The following is a 10695-nucleotide window of genomic DNA, read 5'->3' on the forward strand; positions in this document are numbered from 1 at the left end:
AAATACCACAGTCTGGGTGGCTTAAACAACAGAAATTATTTTTTCACAGTTCTGCATGCTGGAAATTGAACTATCAAAGTGCTGGCAAGTTTCGTTTCTGGTCAGGCCTCTCTCAGCTGACAAATGAAGGCCTCCTCACCATGTCCTCACATGACCTTTTCTCGATGCACTCATACTCCTGGTACCTCTTCTTATAAAGGTACCCGTCCTATCGGATTCACCAGCCATCCTTATGACCTCATTTAACCTTAATTACCTCCTTTAAAGGCTGTATCTCCAAATACAGTTACACTGGTGGTTAAGGCTTCAACCTATGACTCTGGGGGACAGGGGGGAACTATTAAGTCCAAAATGCCAGTTACTGCCAGCCCTGAAGTACGTTAAGTTTTATGTGGGTGCATACATGTGTGTACATTCTATGTAATGGAAGGGGGCAAGACAAAATTAAAAGCATAGTATTTACATTAAAATTCCAACTCTATCACTCGGTTTTCTCAACAATGAGGATGATGCCCATTCTCACTATATCATTCTAAGAATTAAATAAAATAATCTATATAAAGTACATGACATACAGCAAATGATTAGCAAATACTGGGCCTTTGCTTCTAGTCCCCTCTAAAATTAAAAAAAAAGAATTATAAATATTACCCAAATCTAAATATATGTGAAATATTATGAGAATTGGATTCTGTCCCAGTTCTACCACTACCTAGTTATATGAACTTAGCTAGGGAGTAGGGTAGAGTGAAGCAAGTCACTCTACCTAAGGCTACCTCTGTATCTAAGCAGAGAAGCTTCCCTCTATAACTAAAACTCTATGTTACACATAACAACTTGACTACAATTTGAAACACAAATGCTACAAAAGTTAATCACACTTTCTCACTGTAATAATCCTAAATGAAAGAATGGTACTGAAATTTCCTCCAAGAGAATTATGGTATGAAATTTCAGTATCATTCTTTCACTTACTTTCATTCTTTCACTCTTTGGCAACTATCCTCTGAATTTGAAAAATTTACCTGTACAACATATGTGTAGACTACTTTTATCATCTTATTTCCCTATCAGTAATGCCTCATCTTCCAACTAGACTGTAGAATTGTGTATTTCTTTTTGTCCTCCATGCTGTTCATTATTTTACTGACTAAATCACATAACCAGTAAAACACCTAAAATCATCATACCCTAAATCCTGTAGAGATGTGACAAGACATACATAGTTATCAATAAGTTGTATCTAATAACGACAATTTTTAACGTAGCACAAAACTGAAATGTACTGCCAGTAATTTCAAGGTAACACAGAAATACCTGCATATTCAAACAATAACCAACATCCATATTCAGTATTTTTGGTTTAAAATTAAGGTAATGGTAGCCAAAAGGCAACATCTATTGTGGAGAAATTTGACTCATTTAATGAAAGACAACTTAGCTTGCTGGGCCTGAAGGAAGAACTCATAAGTATTTGCCCTGTCTCCCACACTGTCCCTCACTACTAGTATTCTATTATCTGGTATTACATGAAAATAAGTAATATACACATGGTATACTGTTACTTTGGTGCCCTGAGGAAAGTTCAACTTGCTGTATTCATGCCATTTTATAGTCCCCTCCCATATTTAATGCACACTGGGTTATGTGACCAGCACTCGCCATTGGAACATTAGCAAGGATGAGGAACACAGAAGCTTGATAAATACCGGCACACTAGGGCTTGGAAAGGTCTTTCATGGAACTGCCATAGCTGCCATGCTATGAAGAAGGCCAAGCTGGCTGGGCACAGTGGCTCATGCCTGTAATCATAGCACTTTGGGAGGCCAAGGTGGCAGATCACAAGGTCAGGAGTTCCAGACCAGTCTGGCCAACATGGTGAAACCCCATCTCCATGAAAAATACAAAAATTAGCTGGACATGGTGGCACACACCTGTAATGCCAGCTACTTGGGAGGCTGAGACAGGAGAACCGCTTGAACTCGGAAGGCAGAGGTTGCAGTGAGCCGTACCACTGCACTCCAGCCTGGACAACAGGGCAAGACTCCATCTCAGGGAAAAAAAAAAAAAAAAAAAAAAGAAGGCCAACCTTCTTCAAGTGGAGAGGCGACATGGGTAGGAAGAGAGAGGGAAATGCCCAGCTATCTACCAGCTGCTCCAGCCATCCCAGTTGAGGCACTAGATTTATGAGTTAAGAAGCCACAGTGGACATTATGGCCAACAGATCACATGTGGAGAAGTCACCATAAAGCCATACACAAATTTTAGAATCAAGGGCAAATACACAATTGTTTTAGCCACTATGTTTTGGAGTGCTTTATTATGCAGCAATAGATAACCAAAACAATACAAATAAGCCAATTAGAACTGTTCCTGTTTGGCAGTAAGCAACAACAACAACAAAAAATGTCAGTGGTAACCACTGTTATAGTTAATAATTACTATAAAAAATCTTCTCCCCGAAAGGTACTTTTCTGAGTATTTAAGTGTTCTTAAAGCGACTCTGTTCATTTCACCAATGGTCAGTAAAGAGAGAGAAGTAAAGCAACCAGAAAGTCTACTCTTCACTTTTCCTTTTCCCTTCCAAACTTATGGCTGTCTTTTTTAGCTTTGCCAATAATGGTTGCCTGTTTTCCCCAGAGTGGCTAATCAATGATCCATACCGATTCTAGCATTCAACTGTGCTCTGTACCTCGGTCACTACAGACATCACCACCAACTTCCCTCCAGACATAGGTAACTGAAAGTTCTGTAGACCAGACTCTTCGCTAAGGGTGAAAAGTTTAAACTCATCTAATTCATAATTATGTTTTCTTGATAGAATCATTAAGCGAAGCACATCAGAACCAATAACCTCTTGCTCAGAAAATAAATTAAGTAGCAGGAAAAACATACCTGCTGTTTTTCCCCAAAGAATTTACTGGTCCTAATTACATAAATTTCTTTTTGCTTTAACCCCCGTGACCTTTGCTCATACTTCACTCGTGATATTTATCTTAACCTAGCCTGAATCACAGTAATTGGTTTACTTAATTTCCTACTAGATCTAATACTCCCTTTTCTCCCACTGAGAAAAGGGGCATTTTACTCTTGTAACCCTTGAAGCACCTACTATATTTCTCTACTACTTATACAAATACAGTAAAAAATATGAGTTCTGGCCATCAATCATTGTCCGTAACTAATCTTAGCAAGTCTCACCCCCATTTTTATTAAGAAACAATGGCTCACCCATTTTCCTTAAAGTTTCAGGCTTGAGAAGTCTGAATATTAGGTTCAGGGTAAGATCCAGGCCAGATGCCAGGCAAATACTGCAATAGCAAAGGCAAAGCAGACCTGGTGGAGACTGCAAATGGAGACCTCAGTACCCACCTAAAAGGGTCAACCGCTACTCAGCTCTGGCAGTCTAGTCTCAAGCAGGAATGGCCACCAGGTATAGCCAAGTCCTGTGGGTTATCTAGAGATGCTAGAAGTTGAGACTTCTTAAATATGAAATCTTCCTATTGGCCGCAAGGTGGCTCACGCCTGTAATCCCAGCACTTTGGGAGGCCAAGGCAGGCGGATCACCTGAGGTTAGGAGTTCTAGACCAGCCTGGCCAACAGAGTGAAATCCCATCTCTACTAAAAATACAAAAATTAGCCGGGCATGGTGGTGTGTACCTGTAACCCCAGCTACTGGGAAGGCAGAGGCAGGAGAATCGCCTAAATCTGGGAGGCGGAGGTTGCAGTGAGCCAAGATCACACCATTGCATATCACCCTGGGCAACGGAGCAAGACTCCATCTCAAAAAAAAAAAAAAAAGAGAGAAAAAAAGGAATCTCTATTCTTAAATGGTGATAATTACCAAATATTCCAAATACCCTAAGAGCAAGCAGTATATATCTGCACACTCACAGTTAAAAATCTCTACATATAACTGATGGTGCACTACACAAACAATATGCCTTTACCACCACTGCCCCTCACCCCGCAGAAGAAAAAAATTGAGAACCATGAAAAGAAACTCCAAAAACTTATGGAGCACTAGTGACAAACTGCTTTAATTTAACCTTTTCTCTCTCGAAAAAGAATTCTGTTAACAGTTTTAGATATAGAAACTTTTATAGTAGAAAAATAGAGAGGAAGTTTTTTTTATTTTTATAATTTTTTTCTTAAAACTTTCGAAAAAGAAAATATTCAAATAAATAGTACAAATTACATAAACATTTCCAGCCTCAACCAAACTAATGAAAATGCTCAGTAATAAAAATGAGACTAATGATTCACCACGTACGCAGAAAAACAACATACAAAATACTAATTAATAGTGTTAATTTATTTGCACTGGTCTACCTACATATTGTCATTTGACTCTTTTGTGATCAATAGCACAAAACTAACTGGGAACAAAGTTGAAATAACTTCCTGACCATGAAACACTCGAGTAACAAGCCACTTGTGGACTCAATCCTGTGACCTAAACCCCCTTAATACCATGCTATCCATAACTAAGGAGACTAGTTACTCATAGTCAGTATTTAGTCCAACAACATTTCTTCAATACTTTTACAAAAGATAAATATTATTTGAAAATGTCTTTAAGGTTTTTCCTCCCACTTAAAAATATGAATATCTACATTCAGGAATAGGAATTTATAGAGAACACTTGAATTTTACCTCTAAAATTGCTTAACCTACTGCTAGAAGCCCTTATAAAGTTAAAATAAAATTCTTTAATATAATTAATCATGGTAGGCTTGATTTGGAGTTCAAAACATTCTCTAAACTAGCCATTTAATAAGGGAGACTCTCTAACCAAAAGAATTAGTAGACAATTTAGTGATAGTAAAATATTACGGTTATGGGCACAGGGGACTATGTATTTATCGAACACTTACTATGCCCAAGTACTGTGCTGAATACATCAAGGTATTCATTAAATCTTAAAAAAAAAAAATCATATGAGGAAGGTACCATTCCTATCCCCATTTTACAGATGGGGAAACTGACCTTTCCAAGAATACCCAGCTAGTAAGTGGCAGAGTCAGGATTCCAACCCAAATCTTGTGTAACTTCAGAATCTGCACGCTTAACCACTACACTGTATTGCCTCCAGTGACTCTGGGTTGATATCTAAGATGAAATAAGAAGGAAATTTGTACTTCTCGGTGGCAAATTTTAAAAACATACTAGAAATGGAGGATATTTTTTAGAACATGAAAAAGTTTCATATACATAGTCACACAATTTTTATTTCCAAATACATGTAGTAATGATGAAAATTCCACACAACGAATTTCTCACCATTTTTCATTAAGTACTCAATCATGGTGTTTTTTTTGTTTTAGACAGGGTTTCGCTCTTGCTGCCCAGGTTAGAGTGCAACGGCAGATCTTGGCTCACTGCAACCGCCACCTCCCTGGTTCAAGCAATTCTGCCTCAACCTCCAGAAGTTGCTGGGATTACAGGCGCCCGCCAACACGCCCGGCTAATTTTTTTTTTTTTTTAGTAGAGACGGGGTTTCACCGCGTTGGCCAAGCTGGTCTCAAACTCTGACCTCAGGTGATCCACTCGCCTTGGCCTCCCAAATTGCTGGGATTACAGGTGTGAGGCACCACCCCCAGCCCAATCGTGTTTATTATTAAAAATTTAATGGGAACACCCTGTATTTTCCCCTCAATTTTGCTGTGAACCTAAAACTACTCTAAAAAACAGTCTATTGGGCCAGGCGTTGTGGCTCACACCCGTAATCCCAGCACTTCGGGAAGCAGGTGGATCATCTGAGGTGAGAGTTCGAGACCAGGCTGGCCAACATGGCAAAACCCCGTCTCTACTAAAAATATAAAAATTAGCCAGGCCTGGTGGCGGGCACCTGTAATCCTAGGTACTCAGGAGGCTGATGCAGGAGAATCACTTGAACCTGAAGGCGGGGAGGGGCGGGGCGGAGGTTGCAGTGAGCCGAAATCACGCCAGTTCACTCCAGCCTGGGCGAAACAGCGAAACTCTATCTCAAAAAAAATAATAATAAGTCTATTAAAATAAGTTTTTTTCAACTACAATATCCTAAATATACCTAATTTAGTTATAAACTAGCATAAGACTAGATTCTTTCAGTATGAAAAGTTGTATTGTTTTTCATAACCATTGTACCAAGCATGCTGTTAGCATTTAATAAAAATTGAACTATTTTTTTCAAAAGCAGTACTGTAATATTGTTTTTCTTTGTTTGTTTGTTTTGAGACGGAGTTAAGCTCTTACTGCCCAGGCTGGAGTGCAATGGCACGATCTCGGCTCACTGCGACCTCCGCCTCCCGGGTTCAAGCGATTCTCCTGCCTCAGCCTCCTGAGAAGCTGGGATTACAGGCGCCCGCCACTGCGCCAGGCTAATTTCGTATTTTTAGTAGAAACGAGGTTTCTCCATCTTGGTCAGGCTGGTCTCAAACTCCGGACTTCAGGTGATCCACCCGCCTCGGCCTCCCGAAGTGCTGGGATTACAGGTGTGAACCACCGCGCCTGGCAAAATTGGAATTAACACTCCCAGAACACTCCCAGGGACTCTGCATTACAAAGACATTAAAATTTGAACAACAAAACTCTGACGAAAGACTTGAACCCTTTACTGAGGCATATAAAAAGTGGAATACTACATCCCGTTGGCTGGCATAAATATGACTAACTTTACTTTTCCACCTTAAGTATCAAACGATGTAGCCTTAAGTCAAAAATGGATTAGGGTAACAGAATCTTTTCCTAATTAGTTTCAGAACTTTCTAAATGCTCCAAAGAAGCTTATCCAAAACAAACCAACAAAAAAAAGGCTGGGCACGGTGGCTCACGCCTGTAATCCCAGCACTTTGGGAGGCTGAGGCTGGCGGATTACCTGAGGTCAGGAGTTCGACACCAGTTTGGCCATATGGTGAAATTTCGTCTCTATTAAAAATACAAAAATTAGCCAGGCATGGTGGCACGCGCCTGTAATCCCAGCTACTAGGGAGGCTGAAGCAGGAGAATCTCTTGAACCCGTGAGGCGGAGGTTGCAGTGAGCCGAGGTCACGCCACAGCACTCCAGCCTGGGCAACTTGGCGAGACTCCGTCTCTAGGGTGCGGGGGAGGGAAAAAAAAAAAAAAAACCTCTGAATTGTCCAGAGTGACTGTGACTGTCAACATATGAACCAAATCTTTTTTTCTTGATATTCAACAAAGTTGTTAAAATTCTTTTTCTTTTTTTTTAAGACAGAGTCTCGCTCTGTCACCCAGGCTGGACGGAGTGCAGTGGCACGATCTCGGCTCACTGCAACCTCCGCCTCCCAGGTTCAAGCGATTCTTCTGCCTCAGCCTCCCGAGTAGCTAGGATTATAGGTGCGTGCCACCGCGTCCGGCTAATTTTTGTATTTTTAGTAGGGACAGGGTTTCACCAGGTTGGCCAGGCTGGTCTCGAACTCCTGACCTCAGGTGATCCGCCCACCTCAGCCTCTCAAAGTGCTGGGATTACAGGCGTGAGCCACTGCGCCCGGCTGGTTGTTAAAATTCTAAGGGTCAATTAAGAGTTATATGAGAAATCTATAACAAGTTTTGCCTAATACCACTTCCCATCTCAACATTTTCATCAAGGTCCACCTTTATGAATAAACACTTAAGTTCAATTAAGACAAGTGAGGAGGAGGTATTAACTTACATTAAAAAAAGTCATTGTCCTGTGTATTCCACAGACTGTAAAACTTAATTTTCAAATAGAATACTATACTGGCCATCAACAAAAAATGTTTAAGGGAAGCTCTATTAATTTTGTTTTGCCTGTTGTACTTCCAATGTCTCGACTATAAAAGCAGTGCGTTAAGTGGCAAGCCAATGGAAGAAGATACATTGTTGGAATATAACCTCTTAATCACACCTACAATTCACAGTATTCCTTTCCTTTCTCTCTGACCCAAGTTCTCATTAAGTAACCCAAAGACTCTTCTGCATCACTATGCTTTCTCTAATCAGAAGCTGGGATGTGCACTGAAATAAAAACATTCTAACCAATACATTTTTCAAATTATTAATATAGTACTCGTTTAAATACTTGCATTCAAAGCTTCTCACTAATCATCTAGCTTTATCAAGTAACACACACAGGTTAATATACACTATGACTGCCTTGGTAGCCGCAGTTTGACTAAATCCTGGGACACCACCTCAACTTGGAAGGGACAGACCATATCCGGTTCTCATTAGATACACATTTTCTCATGCTTTCCATCTTAAAGACTTTACACTTTCCCAGAGGAGCAATAAATGTAGGAAGACGCCAGGTAGTATGCCTGTAAGGAAGATAAGTGATCAAATTAAATTCCTACGCAAGAAACCTGAAACTTCAAAAACTTTTCCTAACAAACCACAGATGAAAAGGACAAAGTATGATTTACCCCTTCATTTCCACTTCTTTTCTGGAGCCAGCTTCCCAAATTCCTGAACAGCAGTCTTAACTTACTGGTTAGTTGGAGGAGCGGTCAACGGTATGGCCACCTCTTCCTCCTCGTATTCTGGTCCATCCAGAGAGTCACCTTCGTCCACTGTCCCCAGGCCCGCCCCCAAAGGGGGCAGGTAAGGGGGAGGGGGCAGAGGGGGAAAACCGCCGCCTGGCCCGAGAGTCTCAGCAGGCAACGAAGTGGGCAGTTTGGTGAGAGCCATGTCTCCACTAGGTCCAGCGACAGCAGCACCGGCCACGCCAGCAGCAGCACCAGCTACGCCAGCAGCAGTACCTCCCCCTGTCAGTCCGGCTCCCCCCAGTGCCCCTGCCACAGACCCGGCTCCTAGAAACCCTGACCCCAAAGCGGCTCCGCCACCCAGAGTTCCAGCCCCTCCGGTCTCCACCAGCCCAGGATAGGGGGCGGCTGCCACAGGCAGGGCTGCGGGTATCTTCACCCGACACACTGCGGGATAGGCACTGGAGCCCGCTGCCGCGCCGCCTCCTCCAGCTCCGGCTGTTACCGGGCCGCCCTCCTCACTGCCGGCCTCGGCCGCCATCATGTTGAAGCCCGCTCTACTCTGCCCTACCCTGCCCGCCCGGGAGCCCCAGGGGCCACCAGGCCCGGGCTCCGAGCCGCCCCACCCAGACGCGTCTCCCCTTCAGCTCCCCAGGCTGAGGAAACAACAACAAAAGGAGAGCCCGCCGCCGCGCCCCCTCCTAGGGCCACAGCCCAGGCTCCGGAGCTGCCTGGGTTACGGGAAGCCAAGTGGGCAAAAAACCCAACGCCTGCACAAACGCCACCCAAACCTCACCGCACACACCCACACTCACGCACACAAACACATGTACAGAAGCGAAAACTTCCTGGCTGCACTAAAGAGGAAAGGAAGCACAGGGAAAGAGGCTGAAGCTGCTACCGCTCCTTCAGCCGCCACCACCGCTTCTTCACCACCCCAGTTCCGGCCACCCACACCGCAGCCACTGCCGGTGCCGCTGCTGAGGCTGGGGCCACTGCAGCCGCTTCATCCTCCACCAGGCAGATGAGAGGGGTGGGGGCAAGAGAAAGGGGGGCGGGGTAACGAGGAAATCAACTGAACTGCTCACTACCTGGAGCTCTCAGTGAGTGAAACCGGAGAGAGAGAAAGGAAGGCGGGGCAGGGGAGGAGGGACGGAGGGAAGGAAGGGCGGAGAAGGGAGAGGGCAGCTTGTGCGCAGGCGCATTCCCGGAGCGGGGGTGGGGGGCCGGGCCGGGAGGAAAAGGAAGAGTCCAGAGGGAAGGAAGCGGCGGGGACGCGCGGTGCGTGGTCGCGCTGACTGTCCTCCTCGGGTTCCAAGCGTGTGGCGGCGCGGCCGCATCTCCTGTTGGTGTGGCCGGCGGCGCGCGCCTGTCTCCCGGGGCTTTGTTTGATGGGCGGGAGAAGAGGGAAGGGTACCTGAGTACGCGGGTGCTTGGCGCTGTGAAAGCCGGAGGGACCAGAGGGGGACCAGGAGGCGAAGGAGAGGAAGGAGGGGGAAAGGGAAAGGAAAATGCCCAGAAACTAGTTCCGTACTTCCTAACCGGTGGAAAAAACAGCCTTAACCAGCAGCGCAGAAATCAGGCAGGGGTCAGGTAGCTTTGAAGATCGGGGCAGTACTATTAATGTTTTCTTTTTCGTTGCATGCTATAAATCACTATGACTATCTCACACACACACAGATAAAATAGATTCTGAAACTCCAAAACGAAATAAAGGGCACCATATGAGAAGGGTGGAGAATTTGGGTAGAAATAGTGGTTATGAGGTAAGATTTCTACCAGTATATGCTTACGTTTTTATCAACTGTCTCATATACTTACCTATGCCATTATAAGTCTGTTGGATACTGATGAAGAGGAGGGGGTGCCACAGAAAACACTAATCAATGCACTTTTGTCCTCGTTTGTGTGCAAAAGACTGCAGGGTGTGATCCAAAATGCAAGCACCTTCAACAAGTCAAATGTCATGAATGTCCCAGAATGCTAGTTATAATTATATATCGTTTCAAAAGTAGCAATAAACTAAAAACTCATTTTTAATACAATTAAGGAGAAGGGTGTTATTTTGTCTTTTATACTAAAATGTATACAAACTATGCATTCATGTAGAGGGAGCTTCCCAAGGTTTGAAATTAACAGTATTGTTAAATTCTCCCAGGAGTGATCACACATTGAATACCATCGGATATTGATTTTTGAGATCAATATTTTCTCTGCTAAGGATGATCAAACCAACACTCAGGCTGGC

General features: G+C 43.6%; 1 protein-coding gene across 3 annotated transcripts in view; it reads right to left on the reverse strand.

Annotated features, from left to right (window-relative positions):
- The window catches only part of RASA1 (RAS p21 protein activator 1), a 121678-nt gene extending 112063 nt beyond the window's left edge, over positions 1-9615 (reverse strand). Inside the window, exon 1 of one of the 3 annotated variants that reach the window (XM_058440734.1) lies at positions 8453-9615. In XM_058440734.1, coding sequence (XP_058296717.1) covers positions 8453-8991 — 539 coding nt within the window. In that variant the 5' untranslated portion in view covers positions 8992-9615. Of the gene's footprint in view, positions 1-4989; positions 6441-8452 lie in introns of those variants that run through there. The other 2 variants (XM_032156898.2, XM_058440735.1) reach the window with 2 other exon arrangements.
- Positions 9616-10695: the final 1080 nt, after the last annotated feature.

The sequence above is a fragment of the Hylobates moloch genome, unplaced genomic scaffold (genome assembly GCF_009828535.3).
Source record: "Hylobates moloch isolate HMO894 unplaced genomic scaffold, HMol_V3 SCAFFOLD_6, whole genome shotgun sequence".
Classification (NCBI taxonomy): domain Eukaryota; kingdom Metazoa; phylum Chordata; class Mammalia; order Primates; family Hylobatidae; genus Hylobates; species Hylobates moloch.